General features: G+C 52.5%; 1 protein-coding gene across 1 annotated transcript in view; it reads right to left on the reverse strand.

The window, feature by feature from the left end:
* Positions 1-1509: 1509 nt before the first annotated feature.
* The window catches only part of LOC146872019 (ragulator complex protein LAMTOR5-like), a 195262-nt gene continuing 171007 nt past the window's right edge, over positions 1510-25764 (reverse strand). Inside the window, exon 4 of the mRNA XM_085650256.1 lies at positions 1510-1641. Within this exon, the coding sequence (XP_085506382.1) occupies positions 1581-1641 (61 nt within the window). The 3' untranslated portion in view covers positions 1510-1580. The remainder of the gene's footprint in view (positions 1642-25764) is intronic.

Consider the following 25764-nt stretch of genomic DNA (forward strand, 5'->3'; position numbering starts at 1 on the left):
CTGTCCAGAGAACCTGTTTTGGGAATACTGGTTTTTGATTTAATCTCAGCCATATTGCAATCCAGTGTGCGTGTGAAGCCATAGGTTATAAAGTTCACTGATCCACTGGTTAGTCCAGTTCCAAGTTATGTAGCATTAAGGAAGTGAGTGCTCCACAGAGTACTCAGAGGACTGCTGTGCAACCAGAGCTAGTGTCAACCTGAAAGCGAGGTTTCCAGAGGTGAGGGGTCAGCACCCCTACCCCTTTCTGCAAGAGCTGATCACCTGTACTGAAGTGCCTAGAAGCCAGTCTGCCTGCCTGCTGAGAGCAGGAAGGAGCAAAATCACATGTTGTGTTGTGGTCCTGTAGGAAGAGTGACTGTTCATTGAGAACTGTGCGACCCCAGTGCAGTGGATCTATGGAAAGCGAACTGTGTGCCCTCCAATCCAACCCTAAATATCTAGGGTGTGGCTGCACTGCGCATCACCGGAAAAGCATAAGCCAGATCTCTCCCAAATAGCCATTGACAAGTGTGAAGAGGGCCATGATTAACTGTTGGCTCACGCTCAGCCCAGAAGAGGAGAGGCTGAGCTGGGGAAGAATATGGTGGTCACTGAGATGCCAGCCCGATCCACAAATTCAAAGATTTGTTGGGTGACAAACAGTGACTAAACTCAAAAACTAAGTGCTATTGCAAGAGTGTTGGGGGTAATCTAGAGCCTAATCTTGCTACCTGTTGCCCAAAGTAGGGAATCCACCTGACCAAAGGGGCCAACCAGGGGCAACAGCGCTGAGACAATATAACTGCATTGTGTGCATACCTGTGTGTAGCGTTTAGTTCTAGTATGCGTTAAAGTTCTTTTCTTTTTGAAAGTCAAGCACTGGGCTGGACAATCATTTATTATCCTGATGTGTGCTGGTTGAATGCAAAGTTAGAGCACTCTAACATTACCTCCCTGAGATGCCTGTGACTACTCACCATTGGTACCACAGAGTGAAGTGCTCTGAGAGTTGTACTAAAACAACAACAAGGCAATGGAGGGAATGCTTGAATTAACCTCAGCCACTTGCAATCGCTTGATCTGCATTCCAGTTGATCGTTTTTCCCCCATCATGTCACTCTAGATAAATTCCTGCCGTATGCAAATCGGTACTGAAACTGCTCCTCATGGGAACAGACCGTATCTTACTGACTGTACTTGGCCCAGCTTGCTCAGCCATAGTAGGACAGACTCTGGTACATCAGAGGCAAACAACCTCAACCCTTTGCCTGAGGTGCAGTAGTCCCTCCTTGGACTGTGCTCTCATGAATGGGACCTGACCAGCGTTCTTCACACATGTGAAGAGAAGAATGGTGTGGGTCCTTGCAAAACAGAAGGTTTTAGACACAGATTAATATTCTCAAGTTATATAAAATGTATTCCAGTTTCCAAAGGAAAGCTCGTTCTGACTTGAGACTATTGTGTCTTAAAATCATCTGGTGTTTCAAAAACCAAGTAAAAGTTATTGCTTGGACATATGAACATTGATCAAATTATTTTAATTCACCAAAAACAATGTAAACAGCTGTGAAATGGTGGATGTGAGAAAGAAGGTCGCTTCAGGATGCCACTTTGTGAACTGCCACTGTGATGCTGTCATGTCTCTGGATCATGATGTTTCTGAAAGAAAATAAACAAAGACGTCACACTCTGAAGTTTTGATCATTTTAGTATGTACAATTTTTTAATTCTATTCTATTGACGTACTTACAATGTTGGAAAACCATCAGCAGCATCTACAATGTCCCTTAATTCGCTATGACTGTTACATTTATAGACCAATTGGTAAACTTTATGCTGACTGGTTATTCATGAGATGAAAACCAAGAGATCCCTTTTAGAACTGTTCTAGTAATTATTATACATAGCATAGGGCCTTGGAAGTGTTTGATGGACTCTGCACTCAGCTGTGGAATGTAATAACGGGTCTTAAGTAAATAGTATGGCTACTTCTGTATGACAGTGAAGATGCAGGATGATTTCTCCAGTTGAGAACGTACTCTATCCCATGGAGTTTTTTAGGTCTCACCTACGCAGTGGGAATGCGCTGCATAGGAGACCTCTTGAAATCGATTCGCTTTTTAGGCCAAAAACGTGCACGCATTGCATTGCTTGCAATGGCAACGTGTGCACGTTTGGCGATTCCCTTGCGGGAGCGAGCTTTGACGACATCTGTTTGTAATTATCGCGCTCGCTCCCGCAAGGTAAACGCTGAGGATGCTCCGGTCTCAGCTTGTGTAAAGCTCCCATCACAAACACGCCCACTACTCAAGGCAGCCATTATAGGCAGGCCACCTCTTACCGTCACTTAAAACATGCGCCGTTGCCTGCTGGCTTGCTAATTCGTCGTGTGCCGCCATAAAGGCGCCCAGGCTAACACCTGCAGGCCAGGGGTGCGCTGGGCAGACCTGCATTGATGGCCGCCCCCTCCCCTCAGCCCGGTGCGGACAGCCAGCTTTGCACTTCGCCTCTTTTGCCCCTTTCAGAGAATAAATACAGCTGATCCATCCGCAGCCTCTGCTCGCGTGCCAGAAGAATAAATCTCGGGGCTGCCTTTCTCATTCGCGCCCCCCTGAAGCCTCTGTTTGCTCGTCCCGGCTGCAGCTGTAGTGCTGGGAGTAGCGGAGGGGGCGAACCATGGCTGCCGGAGACTGGGGGAGACGGGGAAGACTTTGAAGATAGGCCGGGCCGGCCCGTGGCTGACGTCTTGTGTGCACCCTGTTTTGTTACTAGTGTAAACAGACACGTTGCCCTTTCTGGAGGGCTGGCGGAGGGCGCAGGCCTGTGAAATACTGCACCGTCCGGGCCCACAGGTTAAAACAAACCTAAACACTTGCGCTGAACCGTTTGTCCCGAGACCCCTTTCCTATGTAGATTTGCAGAGGCCGCCCCCGCAGGGGGCTCGAAGGCCGGCGCCATAATGGCCGCCAGAGCCCGACAAGGAACGGAACTGGTTCTCACCAGCGGGAAGCGCCGCAGGGCGGAAGGCCCTGAGGCCCCCGCCCTCTCCCTTCCAAGAACAATAGGAAGGGGAGATATAAGACGACGCTCCCCCCTGTGGCAGCCCACTTGCCTATCATGGGAGCTGGGGGAGCGGCGCCAACGATTTTTCGAATTGGAGACCTATGGAACCGAGTCTGAGTCTCGGCGGCGGCAGAAAGTAATTTTGGGCGAGTTCATTGGGTCTGCCACGGCGCTGCACTCCCCAGCCTCCAAGGATCGAGCCATTCCCCACTGTGGTTACCCCCACTGGCTACCAGGAGGCAGCACAGCCGGAACTTGGAGGGCCACGGTGAAAAGGGGTCTGGTGGCTCGATGTATGACCCCCCAGCTCGCCCAGACATCGGAGCTTGGGACCGGAGGCCCATGCACTACCGACCCCCAACTCTCCCAGACATCGGAGCTCACCGGGACTCCCAGACATCGTTAGAGGAGGATATCAGCTCCGGCTATGAACCGGGCGAAGCTGGACGGCAGCGGTGGCAAGGTGGGTTTGTGCGCTAGCTGCAACAAGGCTGAAAAGTACTGTAAAGGCGGGCGGCTGCTGGGGTCAGGCCCATCTACTCTAGGCAACTGCTGCACATGGTCCGTTTGGGGCGGGGAATAGCCTGGGGTCAGCCGTAGGTTCTGGCCAGTCGAAGAATGAACGCTGAACTATGCAATGCTGGCGGATTGCAACTGCTTGGGTTTTAATTGCATTTGAAGGTGGCTGGCAGGGTAGCTCAGCGAGTAAACACTCGCCGCTGAGAATGAGCTAATGGGAAGAGGATCGAGTGCTACAGCCAGAGCTGGCGACCACGTCAATGAAAACGTGCACGATTTGTTGAATAGTGTGAGGGGCTCATACTACAAACTGTGCAAAATTAATGGTAGTACAATGGGAGATATAAAAACGATAGTTTAAAGGAGTTTAACTCCCTTGAGCACAAAACACGTAGCGCTCAAGTTTTGAGAATTTGCGAGCTGGAGAGGGACTGAGAATGACCCAAAAGGACAGGAGAGGTTGTGGCCGTATGGTCTCAGCTGCCGACTTTGGAGCTTGGGAACAGGGTTCGATCCCTGGTTCGGCTCAGCTTCCCAGGATTTTGGCAAATCACCTTAGCGGCACGCGCCTAACAAAAAAAAACAAAAAAAAAAAATGAACGTATGCTTGCCGGATGGGAATGGGTCCATCTCAAGAGTGTTAACATCTACGTTAGGGGAAGTGGCCTAACGGCTAGGGCGGGGGATCCCGCATCGGGGAATCCCCAGTTGGAAACATTTCTGATGTTGGATGAGGTCCCAAGAGTTCACTCCTTGTGAGGAATGCAGCCGATGGTTGTGAGGGGAAGGCATGTGCCATGTGCCCGCTTCACGTGGCCCCTTCTTTGTGGGTATGCTTGCAGTTCTGCTGTTTCCAAGTGTTGACCCGCCATCACTCTCTGACACCTCTCTACCTCCCTCGTTTATGGCGTGGACGGCGCCCCCCTTCACCCCGCTCGCACGCTGAATTGGAAACCTGTCTCTTGCGTGTGTTTGTTTAAACTCAGGTCGGTGCCCCTCGCCCGGGTCCATTTGAATGAGATGTATGTTGTCCGTGTGCTGGAAACGAGCTAATCCTGCTTAGGAAATGAGAATCGCCCGGCTTTTAAGTGTACCTGAGCTGTGTGGAAAGCCCTCCGATGGCAGCTCCCCAGGGCTGGGCGCAGAAAGGCCCTTTCATACTTTCAGGGCATGCTCCAGGGTGTGTAATTTGTTTAGCCCCTGAACTCGCTATGATTCAGCACCGGGTGCTGACTTGGCTTGGGGGCGCCTGTGTTACAATTTATATTGTGATAAAAAGCCCGGCTGCCATTCCCGTGCTTCAGCTATTTTCAGGGTACGGTAATAAACGTTCTTCTTGGCGAGAGCAGAGTCTGGCACTTTACAAACCTGGCAATGTAGTTGCTAGGAGGCGAGTTAGATACGTAGACCTGTTGTTAACAACGCTCACCAGACGAAGTTTCCCCACTTCTAAAAGCCAACAGTATAACCCAGGTTTTTAAAAACGCTGATTTCAAAACATGCCTATTGGTTGTGCTTGCCTTTCCCACACGCGAGGGGCGGCTAGGGGTAGGCAAGCTTGGAAAGTCACAGCCAGAGCTATGCATTGGCTTTGCTTTCAGAGTCAAAAGCATGCAGATTGCAAGGCATGGAGTAGAGCATAGGTATGTTAACCCCCGGACTTTCATTATTCTAATGTCGCAAAATAGGTTCAGTTGGGTTACATTTTAAAATCAGGGTTTGTGCTGGTTCAGACCAAGCACTCTTCAACCATACTGGCTGCCTGTATGGACAACATGCGAATTCACCCCTTGTTGTCCTGTGTGTAAGGTAACATTTTGTATACGCTGATTTAAACACCTATGAAAGTCGGAAGGCCCGGTTACAAGGCAATTGGATGTTGAAATTTTGTAAGCTAGTTGGTGCGGAATGGCTCCCATCAGAGTATGTTTAATGGCTGTCAAACAAAACACCTGGTTTATTCACAATGCGGCAGTCCCAGGCACAGCTTCATGATCCCTTTGTTCAGGCTACAAGAGCACTTTCGTTTCTAGTGCTTGGCAGTACTGGTAATAGGAGCGGTAGGGCAAGGTCCTTAAAAACAGTCTGTCTAAATACGGATGGCCTTTTGCTTAGTTTAAAGGTCAGGTTTATGTTTAAAACGTTTTTATTGAGACAAAACAAACCATGGGGGAGGGGGATAGGAGGGCAGGATACATGGAATACAGTCAAAGAAAAAGGGTGCAACTCCAGAGGGTTGGCAATAGGTAGCGCGGTGGGTCAGGGGGAAAAACACAGTAAATGAAAGCTAGAAATACAAGCTGTGAAATCCCCGCACGCGTATCCGACACCCCAAATCTAAGCAATAAACCCCCCCCCCATCAACACCTCAATAGAACACAATCCCCCCCCTCCCATCCCCCATCCTCCCAGTAACGAAACAACAACACTCCCCCCCCCCCCGTCCTATGGTCCCGCATCAGAGTAATCCTAACCAGGAAGCCCCGCACCCCCCTCCCCTCCCCGGGGGGTCCCCGTCTCACATGTAAGCTAGTCCGCCGGGGTCACCGGCGGCGTCAGCCTGAGAAGTCTAAGATACCTCGGGCAGGTGAGCTCCCGGAATTCAGTGGACAGCAGCGCTAGAAAGGGTTGCCATAGCTCTTCAAATTGGTCTATCTCCCCCGCAACCGTAAGCGACAGCTTCTCCATCCCCAGCACATGCCAGAGCCTATGCAACCAACCGGTGATGGAGGGGACGGTGGTTGTGCGCCAGTGGATTAGAATGTTCTGAACCGCAGACCCCAGTGCGATTGCGATCTGCCTACCCCTACGGGACTTCAGTGGGTACATTAGGTCATTGGGGAGGCCCAACAGGACATACGCCGGGAGTCGCGGCAGCTCTATCCCAAAGTGCTTATCCACCTCGTCCAAGACTTCCTTCCAGTAGGCGGTCAGCACTGGGCAATCCCAAAGAATGTGTGTAAGGGTACCTTCCTGCCCGCCGCTCCGCCAGCACCCCCTGTCAGTGTGTTTATGCATTTCATACAGTCTCTCCGGGGTGTAGTACCAGTATGTGGACACCTTAGTAAAGGTCTCCGTAAGGCCCGTGTGATATGCAGAGTGCCGCGCCCGATACGCAATTTTGTCCCATTCCTTGTGGCTGAGTGTCCTACCCAATTCCCTGTGCCAACGCTCCCTCCCCGGGTTGTAATAGTGAAACGGCGGGGGTTGTAGGTATTTGTACAGATCGGTGATCAGTTTAGCGTCGGAGGTCCGAGTAGCCAACCACCTCTCATACGGTGTAATTGGACGGGCGGCGGTGGCACGCACCTGGGGCTGGAGGGCCCAATGCCGAACTTGCATGTAGCGCAATCTGTCCAGCTCCGTCAGGCCGAACTCCTGGCGGAGTTGCTGAAAAGGAACCACTCCTTCCGGGCTATAGATCTGGAAGAGTGCCCTGCAGCCCGCCTGCACCCAGTGGGAGAAAACCCCCGGCTCCATCCCTGGGGAGAAGTCCGGGTTGCCCGCAATGGGCGTGAGCGGCGAAGGGAAGGTGGTAAGGCCCCGGGCCTCACAGACCGCGTCCCACACACGCAGGGGGACCCGCGTAACAAAGGAAGCGTAAAGATTAGGGGGGCGATGCGCGCGGCGCAGGAATGGAACCTCTTGTAAGGTGCGGCCCGCCACTGCCTGGTCTTGGAAGAGCCAATGTTTGTCGGACTCCCACCTGCTCCACTCCACCAGATAGCGGAGCTGTGCCGCCTGAAAGTACTTACGGAGGTCCGGAATGCCGAGACCCCCCGCTTCCGGAGCAAGCGTGGAGAGGACCCTCTTCATGCGTGGCCTCCGGCCCTGCCAGACAAAGCGGGAGATGTCAGCCTGCATTTGTCGTATCCAGCCCACCGGGGGTTGGAGCGGAAGGGCCCGGAAAAGATATAGTATCTGGGGCAACACCGTCATCTTGACCGCCGCGATTCGCCCCAGCCAGGACAGCAGGCCTTTGTTCCAGCGGCCAAGCTCGTCCTTGATCTTCCTGCTGAGGGAGGCATAATTGGCCGTAACCATCTCCGGTAATGTAGGCGCCAGCAGAATCCCCAGATACGGCACCGTGGACGAGGACCACTGCATGGGGAAGAGCCGCTGAAGATCCCTCCTGGTTTCCGCAGCCAGGGACACGTCTAATGCCATCGACTTGCTCATATTCATTTTGAAGCCGGCCACCCCCGCAAAGGCGTCCAGCTCTCGGAGGCAGGCAGGCAGCGACCTCCTAGGGTCGTCCAAAGTCAGCAGGACATCGTCCGCGTAGAGACTGACGGTGTGGACGTACTGGCCCATCCGGACCCCGACAGCATCCGGATTATTACGAATCCGCTGAGCAAACGGCTCCATGTAGAGGGCAAACAAGAGCGGCGAAAGAGGGCAGCCCTGCCGCGTGCCGCGCTCGATGGCAAAGCCACCGGAGCTACACCCGTTGACCCGCACCGACGCTGAAGGATGCTTATAGCAGTTAAAGACCATGGTGCGGAACTTATCGCCGATTCCCAGTTTCTTGAGGACCAGCTCAAGATACGGCCAGTGAACTCTGTCGAAGGCCTTCTCCGCATCAACGGACAGCAACATCCGCTCCCCCGAGATCCTTGAGGCCTTCTCCAGAACATGCGTCACCCTCTTGGTGTTGTCAACCGTCTGTCTGCCGGGCACAAAACCAGCCTGGTCCGCCTCCACCAGGTCGGGGAGGTGTGGACTCAGCCTGGACGCGAGAATCCCCGTGTACAACTTGAGGTCGACATTTAAAAGCGAGATGGGTCGGTACGAGCCGCAGAGGGCCCGGTCCTTCCCAGGTTTCGGGATTACCGCGACCGTCGCCCTCAGGAGATCCGGAGGGATGGCTCCCGGTTCGGAGAAAGAGTTAAATAGCCGAGTAAGGACAGGGGCCACGGCCGTGCAAAAAGTCTTGTAAAATAGCGACGTGTACCCGTCCGGGCCCGGGGCCTTGCCATGTTTCAGCCGCGCGATAGCTGAAATCACTTCCTCAACATGGATGTCCCGCTCCAGGTGGTCAGCCTGAGCCGGATCCAGTACCGGGAGGGTCACCGACTCCAAATAACCGTCGGCATCCCGTGGCGAGGAGGGCTCCTCAGCATACAGCGCCTCGTAGAAGCCGCGGAAAGAGCCGGTGTGCTAGGAGCTTGCCACATCTGTCCCCCCCAGTGTAGTAGGCATGTTTCAAGCGTAGGGCGGCGTACTCCGCCCTGTCAAGATCCAGAGCCGACAGGAGCTTCCTCGCTGCCTTCAACTGCCTCCACACCCTCGGCGCCCCCGTACGGCGGTGGACCTGCTCAAGCTCCCGGACTTGAGCTGTCAGCTCATCCCTCTTCAGTTGCCGCTCCTTATTCTCAGCTGCAGAGATAGAGATGAATTCCCCCCGGAGGACGGCCTTCAGTGCCGCCCACTGTGTCGCCTGCGAGGTGTCAGTGTTGCTATTGTGGGTGAGATAGTCCTGTATGACCTCCCCGATGCGTTGCACCACCGACTTTTTGTGTAGAAGTGTATCCCGGAGGCGCCACACCCCCCGAGAGGGGGAGGCCGCCGGCCACTGGAAAACGCCGGTGACTGGGGAGTGGTCAGACAGGGTCAGGACCCCGATGTCCGCCGCCGTGGCAGCGGCACGCATCGGTCCACTCACCAGGAGGTAGTCCAGCCGTGAGTAGGTTCGGTGTGCGTGCGAGAAGTAAGAGTAGTCCCTATCCGTGGGGTGCATGAAGCGCCAGAGGTCGTGCAGATCCATTTCCGCAATCCGGGCCCTCCCAGCCTGGGACAGTTCCCCCGTCTGCGGGAAGCGCTGCGCCGATCTGTCCATCACAGAGTCAAACACAATGTTGAGATCTCCCCCCAAGATAATGTGGCGGTCGGGGGAAGCAGTGACATCCACCAGCGCGGAATCTAGGAAGCGCTCTTGGTGATCGTTTGGGCTATAAACGGAGCCGACCGTAAATGCTATGCCTCCCAGGCGCATGCGATACGCAAGGAGCCTCCCCTTCTGTTCAGCACACTTATGCAACACCTCCCCCCGAAAGGAGCTCGCTAGGAGAATGGCTACCCCCGCCGTCTTGTTCGCTGCCGAGGAAAAGAACTGGGTAGGGAACTTAGCAGAGCGCATCCTATGGCAATCTCGGGGCAATAAGTGTGTCTCCTGCAAAAGGCAAATGTCCGCCTGCGTCCCCTCCAGCAACGACAGGATCGCTCTGCGCTTCACCGGGTTGTTCAGACCCTGAACATTAAGGGTCACTACCTTTAGGCCCGGCATTCCTCGCGGGGGTCGGGAGCGCCATGCAATGGGCAGGGAATCAGCGGGTGGGGCGCGCGGGGCCGCAGCGCAGGACAAGCCGAAACAAAGCGGGCATAGACAACAGCGGACGGGACCTTCCCAACCCCAAAATAACCCCCTCCCCCACCCAAAACACAACCCTGGCAACTAGCCACCCACAAACTCAAACACCCCATAGTCTCAGTCAAGCCCCAAAACGGGCAAGTCCGTAGAAAAGAGCGAAGTGGACGTCCAGCCATTCACCTCCAACCGCTCCCCCCCAACCCCCCCGCCCCGTACCAAGCATGTAAAGAAGCTAAAGACATCTCCCCCCGGAGTGTGTGTTAGGCCGTCAAGGCCACGCTAGAGGAGCCGGTCGAGTCCCCGGCCGCCGCCCTCAGGGCGTCGGCCATGTCCGCTCTGATGGTAGGGGAGTCCGGGCGCCCCACACTGGTCGCTGAGCGCCGCCTCGTTGACCTCCGCCGGTTCCGTCTCTCCGAGGACCTCCACGACGGCGTAGCTCCCTCCTCCTCCGCCGCCGTGAGCCCCAGGACACCACAAATGTCTTGCAAGGAGCGTAGCTGGTGTAACACTCCGTTCCACCGAAAAATCAGGCGGAAGGGGTGACCCCAAGAATACGGCGTCTCATGCTCGCGCAAAAAGTCAGTGGCAATCCTAAAGGACCTACGTTTCTGCAGAGTGATGGCGGAGAGGTCCTGGTAAAGCGCCACCGGCCGATCCCGGAAAGTCAGGGGCTGTTTCCTGCGGGCTTCAGCCATGATGCGTTCCTTTAGTGGAAAGTCGGGCAGGAAGGCCAGAATGTCCGGTGGAGGTGCCGATGACTGGCGCTGCCGGCCAACCCTATGCGCCCTGTCAATGCTGATGGGAAAGTCCGCAGCTTCCCCCAGGATCTCTCAGAACAGGGCCCGCAGGTAGCTCCCCAGATCGGACCCCTCGTCCGCAGTCGGCACGCCACGCACTCGGATGTTGTTCCTCCGAGATCTGTTCTCAAGGTCCTCGGAGTGGGCCTGGAGCTCCACACACTGTTCCCGGAGGCGAAGAACGTCCTGCTGGAGGTGGACTATCTCCTCCGCTCGCTGTTGGCCCTCCGTCTCCACCGCTTCCACACGCTCGCCAAGGCCCTCCACCTCCCTGCGCACTTCTCGGACCTCGCTGGCCACCTCCCGCTTCAGTGTCTGGAAGTCCTCCCTGAGGGAGCTGAACAGTTCCTCCATAAAGGCCCTCGTGACGGGTGGCTCCCCTCCAGTCACATCCGCCGGAGCCCGGGAGGGCCCCGGTGAGGGCTGCGTCCTGTCCCGCAAGTGCTGGGCCCTGCCAAGCATGTCCGGCAGGGTACGGTCCCCTTTCTTCGGGCCTCCTCTTCCAGACATCGCTAGCTCCGCAGTCGGGCACCGATCCAGGCGCTCCAGGGATGCTCAGCCGCCGGCTAGCACTCGACCTGGGTATCCCCCACGAGTGAAGTCGCTGCGTCACAGGTGACAAAATGGCGGCCCAGTCCGGTCACCGTCAGCCGCAAGAGCTTGTGTGAGACAACCAAGGGGGCCGCAGCAGAGGGGTCTCATCAGCACATCCCTCCGGTAATCAGCCCAGCAGCAGCGGGGGTCACTTGCATCCAGCAGCCAGGACTCCGGCGAAGGCTGCCACCACTGCTCCTTCGGGGACAAAATGGCGGCCGGGCGGAGCAGGCCAAAACGACCAGGCCCAATGACACCACCGGGGCCCCCGAGGCACCCCACAGTAAAATAAGTTCCACCACCGGCCCCCGTCTGTCACGCACAGGGGCCCAGATGGTCCAACCCCATCAGGGAGTCCGCTGTACCTCGGCTAGGGGTTAGGGCCTCCGCAGTGCGAGGTGTCGCCGTCACCAGTCTGAGTGCCAGGGCACCCGTCCCAAGCCTTCCACACCGTCGGGTCCCTTCCCGCAAGGCTCCTTCAGTCACCGTCGAACGGCGGGCCAGATCCCCTCCAGATCGCAACTTTCAGCACCAGGCCCAGCCGAGGCGCCCGGACAGCTCTCCAATGCGCTCCGCCCCTCGGGCTCGCCGTCGCCGTTCCTTGGTCTCGATCGAACTTTTGGGGGGGTTCCCCCGAGGCGATCCGAACCAAAACAGCACCAATGTGCACCCCTGATGCTCCGCCACGCTCCTCTCCCGCGCTGAGCCTCAGCGGGGGGAGAAAAGCATAAGAAAAGGGCTCTAGCTTGGCCGGGCCGGAGGAGCTACGGGAGGAAGCGTCCGCTCACCCCGCCATCTTGGCTACGCCCCTAAAGGTCAGGTTTAGAGGAGTCCAGCTTAGACACTGGGCAGAGAAATGTTGTGTTACGGTTGTGTTAATGTTTCAGGCAGCACCCAAGAAAAGGTTTCTTTTGGGGTCAAAACAGGGTCCCAATTATGAGTATTGGAGGGGTGTCACCGAGAGTATTTGCAGTAATAGTAGTGAACTGCTGCAGTGTTTCAAGATTCAAAACCACACATAACTGTCCCTGAAGATGGGTGGTAAACACATTAGAAGTTGAAGGTATTAAAAGAAACAAAATCAATTTTAAAAGTGTTAAAACATTTAAAAAGCCCTGCAGCCATTCACGTCCTCGAGCAATTTTCAGGAAGGATTAAATTGTCTAAAAAAAAAAAAACTCTGTGGCTAGAAGACTCCGGTGATTTACGTGCTCCTGGGGAGATCGGAGCCTCGTCTAGATTGTTTTTCTGACTCAGGGAAGTTTGTTTTGAGTCACGGCATGCAGCGCCTTGGGTTAGCATGTCTGCTGCAAAGACCACATAACAATGAATTACCGGATGGTTGTGCGGACATGAGCAAGCAGCATACATGCTCTTCACATTTAATCCAATCCTGTTGACTGGGTATTAATGAAGACAGCCAATTACGAATTTAAGGTGTAGTACACGGAATTACCAAATTGTCATCCAATTGGTATTCGTGCTCCACATTTCTGGCAAGTGTCCGGGTAATTTAAAAAAAAAATATATATATATATATATATATATATATATATATATATAAAATTCAGAGCAGGAGTAATACGGGCCTGCCGAGGTAACATTAGGTCCTGTGTATACCGAAAGGGATTGTGTCCCCTTGGAGATATTGGCTAGTCCAAACATGGAAAGCAGTAATACACCGGTTTATTGCGGCATAGCCTCGCAAGTTTAGTCGCAGTACTTTAGCACAGAACAAAAAGGCGGTGCCGCGAAAACAGATTGCGGGTAACACATTCCACTCCAGGCGTAACAGCGCGGTGGTCTATACCCAGAGGACCAGCTGAATAGTAAGTACATTACACGGGGGTGAGCGGTGACCTACCGGTACACCAGAAGTCAGCTGAGTAAGAGTAAAGATTACAAAACTCCTCTTGGAGATTCCACTGAGGGCCCCCCGACCCATCCAGTAGTTACCGTAAACCGACCCATCCAGTAGTTACCGTAAACAGAAGTAGCGGAGCCTGGGAGAGGTGGAGGTCATGGTGTAGAGGTGCTTACCGGAAGAGCCTGCCAGAAGCTGGGGTGAAGTAGAGGATGGGATGTGAGCAATGTATATTGTATCATGCCACCACAAACTGTAGCTGACTGTCTCCCAATTTTGTTTTCATGAATGGCCCATGGTGAGAGGAGACAGCGCTGTAACACTCCGAACAGGACGCAAGCGTCCCGCCTCAAAAAATGGCGAGGAAGGAGCAGAGCACCATGGCGTGTGGATTGAAGATTGCCATCAGAGCCCACCGGACGTCAGCCACGAGAGGTATGACCCATTGCGGGTGGAGACAGCACTGTCAGACATCGAAGTAGGATGCAAGTGGGCCAGGGCACTAAGGGCAAAGACGGAGCAGAGCGCATCATTGCGTTTGTGGGAAGATTGCCATCGGAGCTGACCAGATGTGTGGGAGCCGCAGGAAGACGTAAGCCTCCCTGGCGGCGTGGCGGAAACAACAAGTGTATTGGTATTGTATGGGAGCACACCAACAGGGCGGTGTGTAGAAGGAGGGCCACTCACTTTGGGATGCCGCACGGCAGGGTGAGTGCGCCTGACGAAATCGGGGTAGCAAACGGAGACGGCGCTCGCAGCCCAGCCCCCGCCAGAAGGTGGGGCACAAAAGAGACTAACAAGGTAGCGAGTTGGGGGCCTAACTCCAGGGAAAAGGCTACCCCCCACACGCAAAGGGGCGTGATAAACAACAAAGAACAATCTATGAGCTGTCAGGGTGATTTACGACCCTAGGAGTTGCAAATAAGCAAAAAGACAAACCAGTGATTTATGGCCAGCCGATGATTTATGGCTGATGATTTATGATGCTCATGCAGAATGATTTATGACAGCGGAATGATGATAGATTGTGACAGAATGATTTATGGCCTACCGGTGATTTATGACCCATGATTTATGACCCATGATTTATGATGCTCAGGCAAAATGATTTATGACAACGAAATTATGATGGCTTGTGACAGAATGATTTATGACCAATGATTTATGACCCATGATTTAGGGCTGCTGATTTATGGGGATCAGGCAGAGTGATTTATGGCAACAAAGTAAGGGCCAATTGTGGCAGAATGATTTCTGACGCATAATGATTTATGGCCCATGATTTATGATGTCCAGCTGACAATGCGTGACATCACATTTGTAATAATGCGTGACAACGATTTATGACCCCGGCCTCCAAGGGGTGTCAGGGGGAGTTGTACAAGTGTGATTATGTAATAAGTAATAAAAACTGCGGCCAACAATTACCACCACATACGACGATTGTTGGCTGTTTTTCTAGTAATGCAGATGCACAAATATGGTACGGTTCCTGGAATGGGCGCAGTGCGGCCGTTATGGGGGTGGTATCTCGTTCATTCAGATTTTAATCTGTCAGGTTTGCATACAGCCAGCTGACTTAAAGTCCTCTTTACATTTTAAATCCACTGTCAGTCAGAGGCGGAGAAAAAATAAAAGTGCCCCCTTTTCATTCCTCCTACCTAATTTTCTTTTTTTTCCTGTATTTAATTGAAAAAAGAAATTGTTATCTGTTGGTCACTGTTAGAACCGGCGGTCTCTAGTTGGCAGAGGTATACACTTCTGACAAATAGGGACCAACCAACTCTAGTCAGGGAAAGGGGATTACACACTCAGATAACCCCTGCTACCCCCTTGGTAGCTTGGCAGAGCAGACAGGCTTATCTCAGAGGCAGTGTGTTAAGCATTTATGACCACATACAGTAATAAAGGGAATACACTACAGATGGACACGACACAGAAGTTATTATAAAAATAGTATTTTTATATAAGGCTTAGCACAAGACCAAATAACGACAAAAATATACCACAGTCTTAATAAATACTCTTTGGAAGGAAAAATAATAGTTCAAGTAAGGTTTCTTCTTGGCAAATAGTTCTTTAGCAAGGTATTCTTCTGAGTACAGTTCTTTGGCAACAATGTAACCCCCACAGGAGTCACACGACGTCGAGTCTACAAGATTCCCAAGGTTCGGCGTCGACCGCGAGGAGCGCTACGTCGAGCCTGGAGTTGCAACAGACCCCACAAGTACAGTACCTTGAGAAACGACGAAAACGAGGATCCACGGCGTCGAGATGTCGGCGTCGAGGTCGGCGTCGATCGTGCCTCGGAGTCGGGTCAATCCGCAGTGGTGTCGAGGGATGTCGGGCCGGAGCAGCGCTCACGGCGTCGAGAAGGGCGTCGAGTCGATGCGATCAGCAGCGGCGTCAGGACGGGGTCGCTTGGAGGTAGAGCCGATACTCACTCCTCACTGGCGTCGATACCGGCGTCGAGACGGGGTCACTTGGAGCCGGGGCCGATACCCACTGCTCACTGGCGTTGCTGCTGGCGTCGAGACTGCAGATTTTCCCTTGTGTACTGGAAACAACACTTTCCAGCAATTCAGCAAATGGTGAAGTCCTTTGGCCCTGTGACTTCAGCAGGAGACAGGCACTCTTCCAGTCCTTGGAGATTTCCTAGCAAGTGTTCAGAGAGTACACACCAAGTTCCTCTCTCCTTGTTCCTTGGCAAAAATAAAGAAGCAGCTTTCAGGTTCCTCCACAGCAAAACAGCACTCTGGCAGAAAGGGGAGGCAAGTCCTTAGATCAGCAGGCTTCTTGTCCTTGGTACAGGTTTCCTTGTCAGAAGTGATCTGAGTTCTTGGTTCAGGGGTCCTTCTCTTATACCCCATTTCTCCTTTGTTCCCTTTGTCCAAGCAGGGAAATTCCCACCATCTCAGGTTTGTTGTGGGTGTTGCCAGGCAGAGGCACCTGGCCTATTCACTGAGCAGGGCAGGGTCCTCAGCCGCCCAGCAGGAGGCGGAGCCAGTATTGTCACTGGCAGGAGCAGGGCTATCAGTCGCCCAGCAGGAGGCAGAGCCAGTATTGTGTCAGGCAGGGCAGGCTACTCTTCCCTCACTCTATGTGTACACGCCCCATTCACCCCACACTGACTCATTCAGACCTCTGGAGCCACCCAGCCCCTGACACACACACCAAACCAGCAGAGACCGGTAGATAGTTGGACAAGAAAATAGCCACTTTCTAAAAGTGCTATTTTCAAACATAGAATTTAAAAACCATCCATCCTAAAGGGTGTGTTATTAAATTCTGAGTTCAGGGATACTAAACTCGACTTGCTACAATGCTCCCTGAGTTAGATAGATTATAATGGAGTTAATAATCAGTCTGCCCAGTCTGGCCTATTGGAGGCAGGTAGCCCTTCAATAGTGAAAACGAAAATGGCTGTAATTCACTATTAGGTCATGCCACACACATCAGGGCATGACCTACCTTTTACCAACAATGCACCCTGCCCTAGGGCCTACCATAGAGGTGTCTGAAATGTGGCAAAGTGAAGGTTTAGAGACTGGTAAGTAGGTTTCCTTACCAAGTCGACATGGCAGTCAGGGACTGCACGCAGGCGCTGCGGTGGCAGGCCTGAGACACATTTTACATGCTGCTTCTGTGGGTGGCACAACCAGTGCTGCAAGCCCACCAGCAGCAGTTAACTTACACGCCCTTGGCACACGCAGTGCACTAGACTAGGGTCTGAACAGTAAGTCAACCAAGCCAATCATGGTAACACCAATCAATGTAACAATTTAACATAGGGAGCACTTGCACTGTGGCACTGATCAGCAGTGGCACAGTGCCCAAAGCAATAAACCAGCAAAAACATCGTAAACAGAGGAGGCAAACAGAAAAAAATGGAGGAGAGACTCATGCCAATGATGCCAGGTCTAACACGTGTCCCCTCCAGCTGAAATGTGGGGAGAACTACCCTTCACCCAGGGAGTCCTCATCACTAAGGCGGAAAAATCTGGACAGACCATCAGCATTGGCGTGATCTGTACCAGGGCGGTGTTCCACCGTAAAGTCCATCCCCTGTAGGGAAATGGACCACCTCAACAGCTTTGGGTTCTCACCCCTCATCTGCATTAACAGTCTGAGGGGCCTGTGGTCTGTCTGAACCCGGAAGTGAGTCCCAAACAGGTAGGGTCTTAGCTTCTTCAGCGCCCAGACCACAGCAAATGCCTCACGCTCTATCGCACTCCACCTTTGTTCCCTGGGAAGTAACCTCCGGCTGATGAAGGCTACAGGTAAGTCTCGGCCCTCCTCATTCATCTGTGCTAGAACAGCCCCCACACCATGCTCTGAAGCGTCTGTCTGGACAATGAATTCTTTTGAAAAGTCGGGTGCCTGGAGGACCGGTGCTGTACACATTGCAGTTTTCAGGGTGTCAAAGGCGTTCTGACAGGCGTCAGTCCAGATCACAAGTCTCGGCTGCTTCCTGGAAGTCAGCGAGGTCAAGGGGTGCACAATGTTGCCATACCCCTTGACAAACCTCCTGTAGTAACCCGTGAGACCCAAGAAGGCTCTCACCTGAGTCTGGGTTTTGGGCGGTTCCCAAGCCAGGATGGTATCTATCTTGGGTTGCAGGGGGGCCACCTTGCCACTCCCTACTTGGTGCCCCAAGTACACCACTGAACCCTGCCCAATCTGGCACTTACTAGCCTTGATTGTGAGGCCTGCTCTGCGCAGGGCCAACAACACTTCCTGGAGGTGGCGCAAGTGTTCCTCCCAGCTGGCGCTGAACACTGCTATATCGTCCAGGTAGGCGGCGCTGAAATCTTCCAGCCCGGCCAATACCTGGTTAACCAACCTCTGGAATGTGGCAGGGGCATTCTTCATCCCAAAGGGCATCACACGGAACTGGTAGTGCCCATCTGGGGTGGAGAATGCAGACCTCTCTTTTGCCCCATCAGTCAAGGCGATCTGCCAGTACCCAGACGTTAGATCAAACGTACTAAGGTACCAGGCAGCCCCCAACCGATCGATGAGCTCATCAGCTCTGGGGATGGGGTGCGCGTCAGTCTTGGTGACCAAATTGAGTCCTCGGTAATCCACACAGAACCGAAGTTCTGGTGAAGCACCAGGCGCTGCAGCCTTTGGGACCAAGACCACTGGGCTGGCCCAAGGACTGCTAGAGGACTCAACCACCCCTAAGGCAAACATCTTGGAGACCTCCTCCTTGATATATGCTCTGACCTTTTCAGTCACCCTGTAGGCCTTGTGCCTCACAGGAGTGCTGTCCCCAGTGTCCACATCATGGACACACCACTGAGTGACACCAGGGATTAAGGAGAACAGATCAGGGAATTGTACCAACAGATGGCGACAATCTTGCTGCTGCTCAGGGGTCAGTGTGTCAGAGAGGACAACACCATCCACTGACCCATCTTTTTCCTTCGCACACAGGAGGTCAGGAAGAGGCTCACTCTCCTCCTCCATCCCAGCATCTGTGGCAAGGAGCATGCCCACTTCGGACCTTTCTAAGTGGGGCTTTAACCGGTTGACATGCAGGACCCTTAAGGGGTTCCTGGGAGACTTCAAGTCCACCAAGTAGGTGACATCGCTCTTTTTCTCCACAACCTCAAATGGTCCGGTCCACCTGTCCTTGAGCGCACAAGGTTCCACAGGGGCCATGACCCAAACTTTCTGACCAGGTTGAAGCTCAACCAGAGTGGCATTCTGATCGTACCACCGCTTCATCTCTTCCTGGCTGGCCTCCAGATTTGCCTGAGCAAGATGTCTGAAGCGCCGAGTCTGGTTCCTAAAGGCCAGCATGTAACTATATAAATCCTGGGGAGGTTTCCTGGGAGATTGCTCCCAGCCTTCTTTGACCAGACTCAAAGGTCCTCTTACCGGGTGACCATACAAAAGCTCAAAGGGGCTGAACCCTAGAGACTTCTGTGGCACCTCACGGTAAGCAAACAGCAGGCATGGCAAGAGGACGTCCCATTTACGCCTCATTGGTTCTTCAAGACCCATGATCATGCCTTTTAGGGTCCGGTTGAATCTCTCAACCAGCCCGTTACCTTGAGGGTGGTAAGGAGTGGTAAACTTGTAGGTTACCCCACACTCCTTCCACAGAGACTTCATATAATTCGAAATGAAGTTGGTGCCCCGGTCTGACACCACCTCTCTGGGGAACCCCATGCGGGAGAAAACACCCATCAGTGCCCGTCCCACCACGGGGGCCGTCACTGTTCGGAGAGGGATGGCTTCCGGGTACCGGGTGGCATGGTCCACCAAGACCAGGATAAACCTGTTGCCCATGGCTGTCTTGGGGTCCAGTGGCCCCACAATGTCAATTCCCACTCGCTCAAAGGGGGTACTGACGACGGGAAAAGGTTGGAGGGGAGCCTTCTGCTTCCGCCCACTTTTCCCACTTGCCTGGCAAGTTTGACAGGTCCTACAATGGATATCTGAATCCCTTCTCATCTGGGGCCAATAAAAATGGGTGACAAGCCTGTCATAGGTCTTGTCCTGCCCCAGATGTCCAGCTAACGGAACGTCATGAGCCAACCCCAGTAGGAAGGCTCTGAAGCGCTGGGGTACCACCAGCACACGGGCTGACCCAGGCTCAGCAGCCTTAGGCTCGCTATACAGGAGGTCGTTCTCCCAGTAGACCCAATGTGATCCTGACTGATCACCTGTCGTTTGGGCTGAGGCCTGCTGCCTCATACCCACAAGAGAAGGGCACACTTTCTGTTCAGCACAAAATTCCTCCCTGGAGGGACCACCATCCTGCTGCCAATGGGTCAGCTCGGGCAGGTCTCCCAGTTCGGCCACTTGTTCTCCTGTCGGTTCCAGGGCATCCCCCTCAGAGTCTGCTCCCTCCTGGACCGCGGGAACGATGGGGGACGGTTTCCCGCGCCCCCTGCCTCTTCTCTTCACGGTTGGGACCTGGGCCATACTTTCAGGCTCCGGGCCCCCATCAACACCCTTACTGACTGACATGGACCGGGTGGTCGCACACACCCACTCAGGCAGACCCAACATTTCCAGATGCGATTTTCTCTCCACCTTAGCCCAAGGGGAGTCCTCCAAATCATTGCCCAAGAGACAATCAACAGGCATGGCGGGCCTCACAGCAACCTGAAGAGTACCTGAGACCCCCCCCCACTCAAAGGGAACTTGAGCTACCTCACACTGACTCTGTGAGTTGTCAGCAGCTACAACGGGGTAGAATGCATGAGGGACCACCTGCTCTCTGGACACCAAGTGACACTTGACAGCTGTCACACTCGCTCCGGTGTCTCTGAGAGCTTCCACCCTATGGCCATTAATGGTCACCCACTGCCTATATTTCTTAGTGTTACTAGGCAGAGGGGTTGGAGGGACCATTTCCACGTCTCCTAAAGAGACCAGGGACATTTCTGTGGGACCCCACCCACCGGGGGCACCCATCTCATCCCCTCCCAGGGCTACACTCGCTACCTGACGAGGGGGTGCACGCGGCGGTGCATTCGAATCCTTCATGGGACACTGGGGATCATAATAACGGTGTCCCACCTGCTTACAGGCATAGCAGGTCATGGGGCCCCTGTGAACAGGTTTACCTGTCGGGGCCTCTGGCTTCTTTACAGGGGGAGGCTGGGAACCCTTCCCTTGGTTCCCTTGGGGACTACTTTGGGGCCCTTTCTGAAACTCCCTCTGTTTACCCCTGTCCCCCCCACTCTTCTGCTGGGGACCCTGCCCACCTTTGGCTGAGTCTCCCACTGGACCCTTGTGGACCCTGGTCCTGACCCAGCGGTCCGCCTCCTCAGCAAGTTTTCTAGGGTTAGATAGCTTGCTATCAACAAGGTGCTGGCGTAGCTCTGGAAAACAGTTATTAGACAAGTGCTCCCAAGCAAACAAATCATAAAGAGCATCATAACTATCAACCTTGCTACCCTTTATCCAACCATCCATGGTTCTGCAGAAAAAAGACACATATTCAACCCACGTAGTACCAGGCAACTTTTTACATTCTCTAAAGGTTTGTCTGTACTTTTCTGGAGTTAAGCCATATCTCAGCATTAAAGCATCTTTCATATGAGTATAAGACATCCTATCCTCAGCAGGAAGGCTCAACAAGGTATCTCTCCCCTCGTTTGTAAAGCGGCTCCACAACCCCGTTCCCCAATCCTTCTCAGGGACCCGGTGGGCCAACAATGCTAACTCATACGCTTTAAACCATTGGCTAATATCTTCATTCTTACTGTAATCCTTGATCACATCTTTAGGAAAATAAAACCTACTTTCTGCAGGCACAGATGGAGTGCTGCCACCAGAGGGATTCAACTCTAAACTCTTAGTTTTAAGCTCCATCTCCCTCACCATCTTCTCACGTTCAAACGCTAATTTCTCTCTCTCAAAATCTAATCTTTTGCTCTCCATTTCAGCTTCTCTCTTGCTTCTTGCATTCTCTAATTCCAACTGCCCTCCTAATTTAAGTTTTGCCATTTATAACTTGTACCCCCTCTCCTTCTCCCTGTCTTCTAATTCTTCGGGGGAAAGGCTCCTAGAGGACGCACTACTGCCTGGAGATGACACTGGCCCACCTGTGGGCTCTTCCTCTTCCTCTTCTTCTTCCTCTTCCGGTACCACCACCGGATCAGAGGGATTTCTGGCCTCTAACCAGGCCTTCAGCGCTTTGAGGAAGCCCTCTTTCTTTGAGACACCTGTGGTAGGAACTTTAAACTGCTTGCAAAATCCTTTTAGATCTTTTAGCGTGTAGGAATCTATCTTCTCCTTATCAAATTCCCCCACAACAATCTCCACAGGTGTAGTAGCTCCGGCATTCTCCATGGTCAAAACTGGCAGTGTTTAAAAAAATAAGCTCCAGGAAAGCGGAGAACAAAAATAGAATATCCTACCAAAAACAGATTGTGGCTGCGTTATGGTCTGCTTTCACTATGTAGCGTACACTAATCACTGCACATGAGTCATAAATGCAAAGTTCAATCCTCACCGCTGACCACCAATGTTAGAACCGGCGGTCTCTAGTTGGCAGAGGTATACACTTCTGACAAATAGGGACCAACCAACTCTAGTCAGGGAAAGGGGATTACACACTCAGATAACCCCTGCTACCCCCTTGGTAGCTTGGCAGAGCAGACAGGCTTATCTCAGAGGCAGTGTGTTAAGCATTTATGACCACATACAGTAATAAAGGGAATACACTACAGATGGACACGACACAGAAGTTATTATAAAAATAGTATTTTTATATAAGGCTTAGCACAAGACCAAATAACGACAAAAATATACCACAGTCTTAATAAATACTCTTTGGAAGGAAAAATAATAGTTCAAGTAAGGTTTCTTCTTGGCAAATAGTTCTTTAGCAAGGTATTCTTCTGAGTACAGTTCTTTGGCAACAATGTAACCCCCACAGGAGTCACACGACGTCGAGTCTACAAGATTCCCAAGGTTCGGCGTCGACCGCGAGGAGCGCTACGTCGAGCCTGGAGTTGCAACAGACCCCACAAGTACAGTACCTTGAGAAACGACGAAAACGAGGATCCACGGCGTCGAGATGTCGGCGTCGAGGTCGGCGTCGATCGTGCCTCGGAGTCGGGTCAATCCGCAGTGGTGTCGAGGGATGTCGGGCCGGAGCAGCGCTCACGGCGTCGAGAAGGGCGTCGAGTCGATGCGATCAGCAGCGGCGTCAGGACGGGGTCGCTTGGAGGTAGAGCCGATACTCACTCCTCACTGGCGTCGATACCGGCGTCGAGACGGGGTCACTTGGAGCCGGGGCCGATACCCACTGCTCACTGGCGTTGCTGCTGGCGTCGAGACTGCAGATTTTCCCTTGTGTACTGGAAACAACACTTTCCAGCAATTCAGCAAATGGTGAAGTCCTTTGGCCCTGTGACTTCAGCAGAAGACTGGGACTCTTCCAGTCCTTGGAGATTTCCTAGCAAGTGTTCAGAGAGTACACACCAAGTTCCTCTCTCCTTGTTCCTTGGCAAAAATAAAGAAGCAGCTTTCAGGTTCCTCCACAGCAAAACAGCACTCTGGCAGAAAGGGGAGGCAAGTCCTTAGATCAGCAGGCTTCTTGTCCTTGGTACAGGTTTCCTTGTCAGAAGTGATCTGAGTTCTTGGTTCAGGGGTCCTTCTCTTATACCCCATTTCTCCTTTGTTCCCTTTGTCCAAGCAGGGAAATTCCCACCATCTCAGGTTTGTTGTGGGTGTTGCCAGGCAGAGGCACCTGGCCTATTCACTGAGCAGGGCAGGGTCCTCAGCCGCCCAGCAGGAGGCGGAGCCAGTATTGTCACTGGCAGGAGCAGGGCTATCAGTCGCCCAGCAGGAGGCGGAGCCAGTATTGTGTCAGGCAGGGCAGGCTACTCTTCCCTCACTCTATGTGTAAACGCCCCATTCACCCCACACTGACTCATTCAGACCTCTGGAGCCACCCAGCCCCTGACACACACACCAAACCAGCAGAGACCGGTAGATAGTTGGACAAGAAAATAGCCACTTTCTAAAAGTGCTATTTTCAAACATAGAATTTAAAAACCATCCATCCTAAAGGGTGTGTTATTAAATTCTGAGTTCAGGGATACTAAACTCGACTTGCTACCATGCTCCCTGAGTTAGATAGATTATAATGGAGTTAATAATCAGTCTGCCCAGTCTGGCCTATTGGAGGCAGGTAGCCCTTCAATAGTGAAAACGAAAATGGCTGTAATTCACTATTAGGTCATGCCACACACATCAGGGCATGACCTACCTTTTACCAACAATGCACCCTGCCCTAGGGCCTACCATAGAGGTGTCTGAAATGTGGCAAAGTGAAGGTTTAGAGACTGGTAAGTAGGTTTCCTTACCAAGTCGACATGGCAGTCAGGGACTGCACGCAGGCGCTGTGGTGGCAGGCCTGAGACACATTTTACATGCTGCTTCTGTGGGTGGCACAACCAGTGCTGCAAGCCCACCAGCAGCAGTTAACTTACACGCCCTTGGCACACGCAGTGCACTAGACTAGGGTCTGAACAGTAAGTCAACCAAGCCAATCATGGTAACACCAATCAATGTAACAATTTAACATAGGGAGCACTTGCACTGTGGCACTGATCAGCAGTGGCACAGTGCCCAAAGCAATAAACCAGCAAAAACATCGTAAACAGAGGAGGCAAACAGAAAAAAATGGAGGAGAGACTCATGCCAATGATGCCAGGTCTAACAGTCACGCTTGTTTATTTTAATTTTAGACACTGGAATCACAATGCAGTTGTTCTCGTTGCGCCTGCTTTCGAGTTCTGCTCGTTTGCTATTTCTGGGCTACTGGGGTTTTTTAAGAAGTAGGAACTGGGAGGAGTGTGTTAATATGCCCAAAATGAGTACTTTTATTATATATAAACAGGAGCAGTGGTGTTGTTTCTCTACGGGCTAACTTTTGTCCCGGGTTCAATTTTCATCTCCTCAACTTTTGTCTTGGGTGGTTACTTGGAATGTGTGCTTGCTGCTTAAAAGAAGGGGTACTGCGCATGTTTGCCTTGGGCTGAGGTTAAAATTCCGTCTTTGAAGAGAAGCACTGATTACAGGCATCGTGTGAAAAGCGCTGAGCGAAGTCTGCATGTCCCCCTCGTGAAGGCGGTGTGAACGGTCGGTGGCACCCCTGCTATCTGCTGCAGAGATGCTAGCGGGCAACACTCAGGAGCACTTTTATTACCTCCGACAAATTTCAGAATCGGGGAGTGAGGCCAGAACGATTGCCTCATCCCAAAGCAATCATCCCTGCGAGAGACCTCTTTGCCGCATGAATGTGTCTATTGTCGGCACGCGCCTCCTCCTTCCACCTGCATTAAGAAATCAGTGTTCAGGGAAGTTTGCTGTTCCATGGCGTCTTTCTGTTCAAATAGTTAGGGGGCTGTGACACATCCTTTAACAACTTAAACACCTCCCCTACTTCCCGCTCAAACTATCAGTAAAATATTCTGAGCGGGAACAATCATTGGTTCCCAAAATAGTGAATGCTTAACTCACGCAAGCCAGTTGCTCCCTGAAAATATTTGTCTCTTCCCGCAATGATTTAATGACAGAAATAAATGTCTCTGTCAGGAAATCCATAAAAACACTGTTGTACCGGGACTCCGTACTTACAGCGCTTTGTTGCTGCTTCTTTTGAACAAGGTAAATAAGACTCGGCAATTAATGGATCGATTTATTAAGTAGAAGACATTACACAACCGTTCAAGGGGCCCCTATTGAGCCCAAGACCAATGAATATCTGTGCGATCTGGGAGACGCAAGGGTCCCTCATCACACACTGCAGGGGGCCTACAATTGTGCATTACACTACTGGTGCACATGCATGGCTCAGTGGCTGTACACTACAGGAAGGAGGGAAGTAGCTCACACTAGCACAACTGGACGCAAGTGTTCACCTGACACCGATAGCCGAAGTCATTTTTCTTCTAAAACCTTTAAAGGCTATTCTTTTAACATGTGAGAAACATTGTTATTGCAAAATGATTAGAGTGTCTCCTCGCTCATAATTGCTGTCACATACATAAACGTGACCAGATGTGCCCAAAATAAATTTTTATTTGTGTTTTTTG

Source organism: Triturus cristatus, chromosome 1_1 (assembly GCF_964204655.1).
Source record: "Triturus cristatus chromosome 1_1, aTriCri1.1, whole genome shotgun sequence".
In the NCBI taxonomy this organism is placed as follows: Eukaryota; Metazoa; Chordata; class Amphibia; order Caudata; family Salamandridae; genus Triturus; species Triturus cristatus.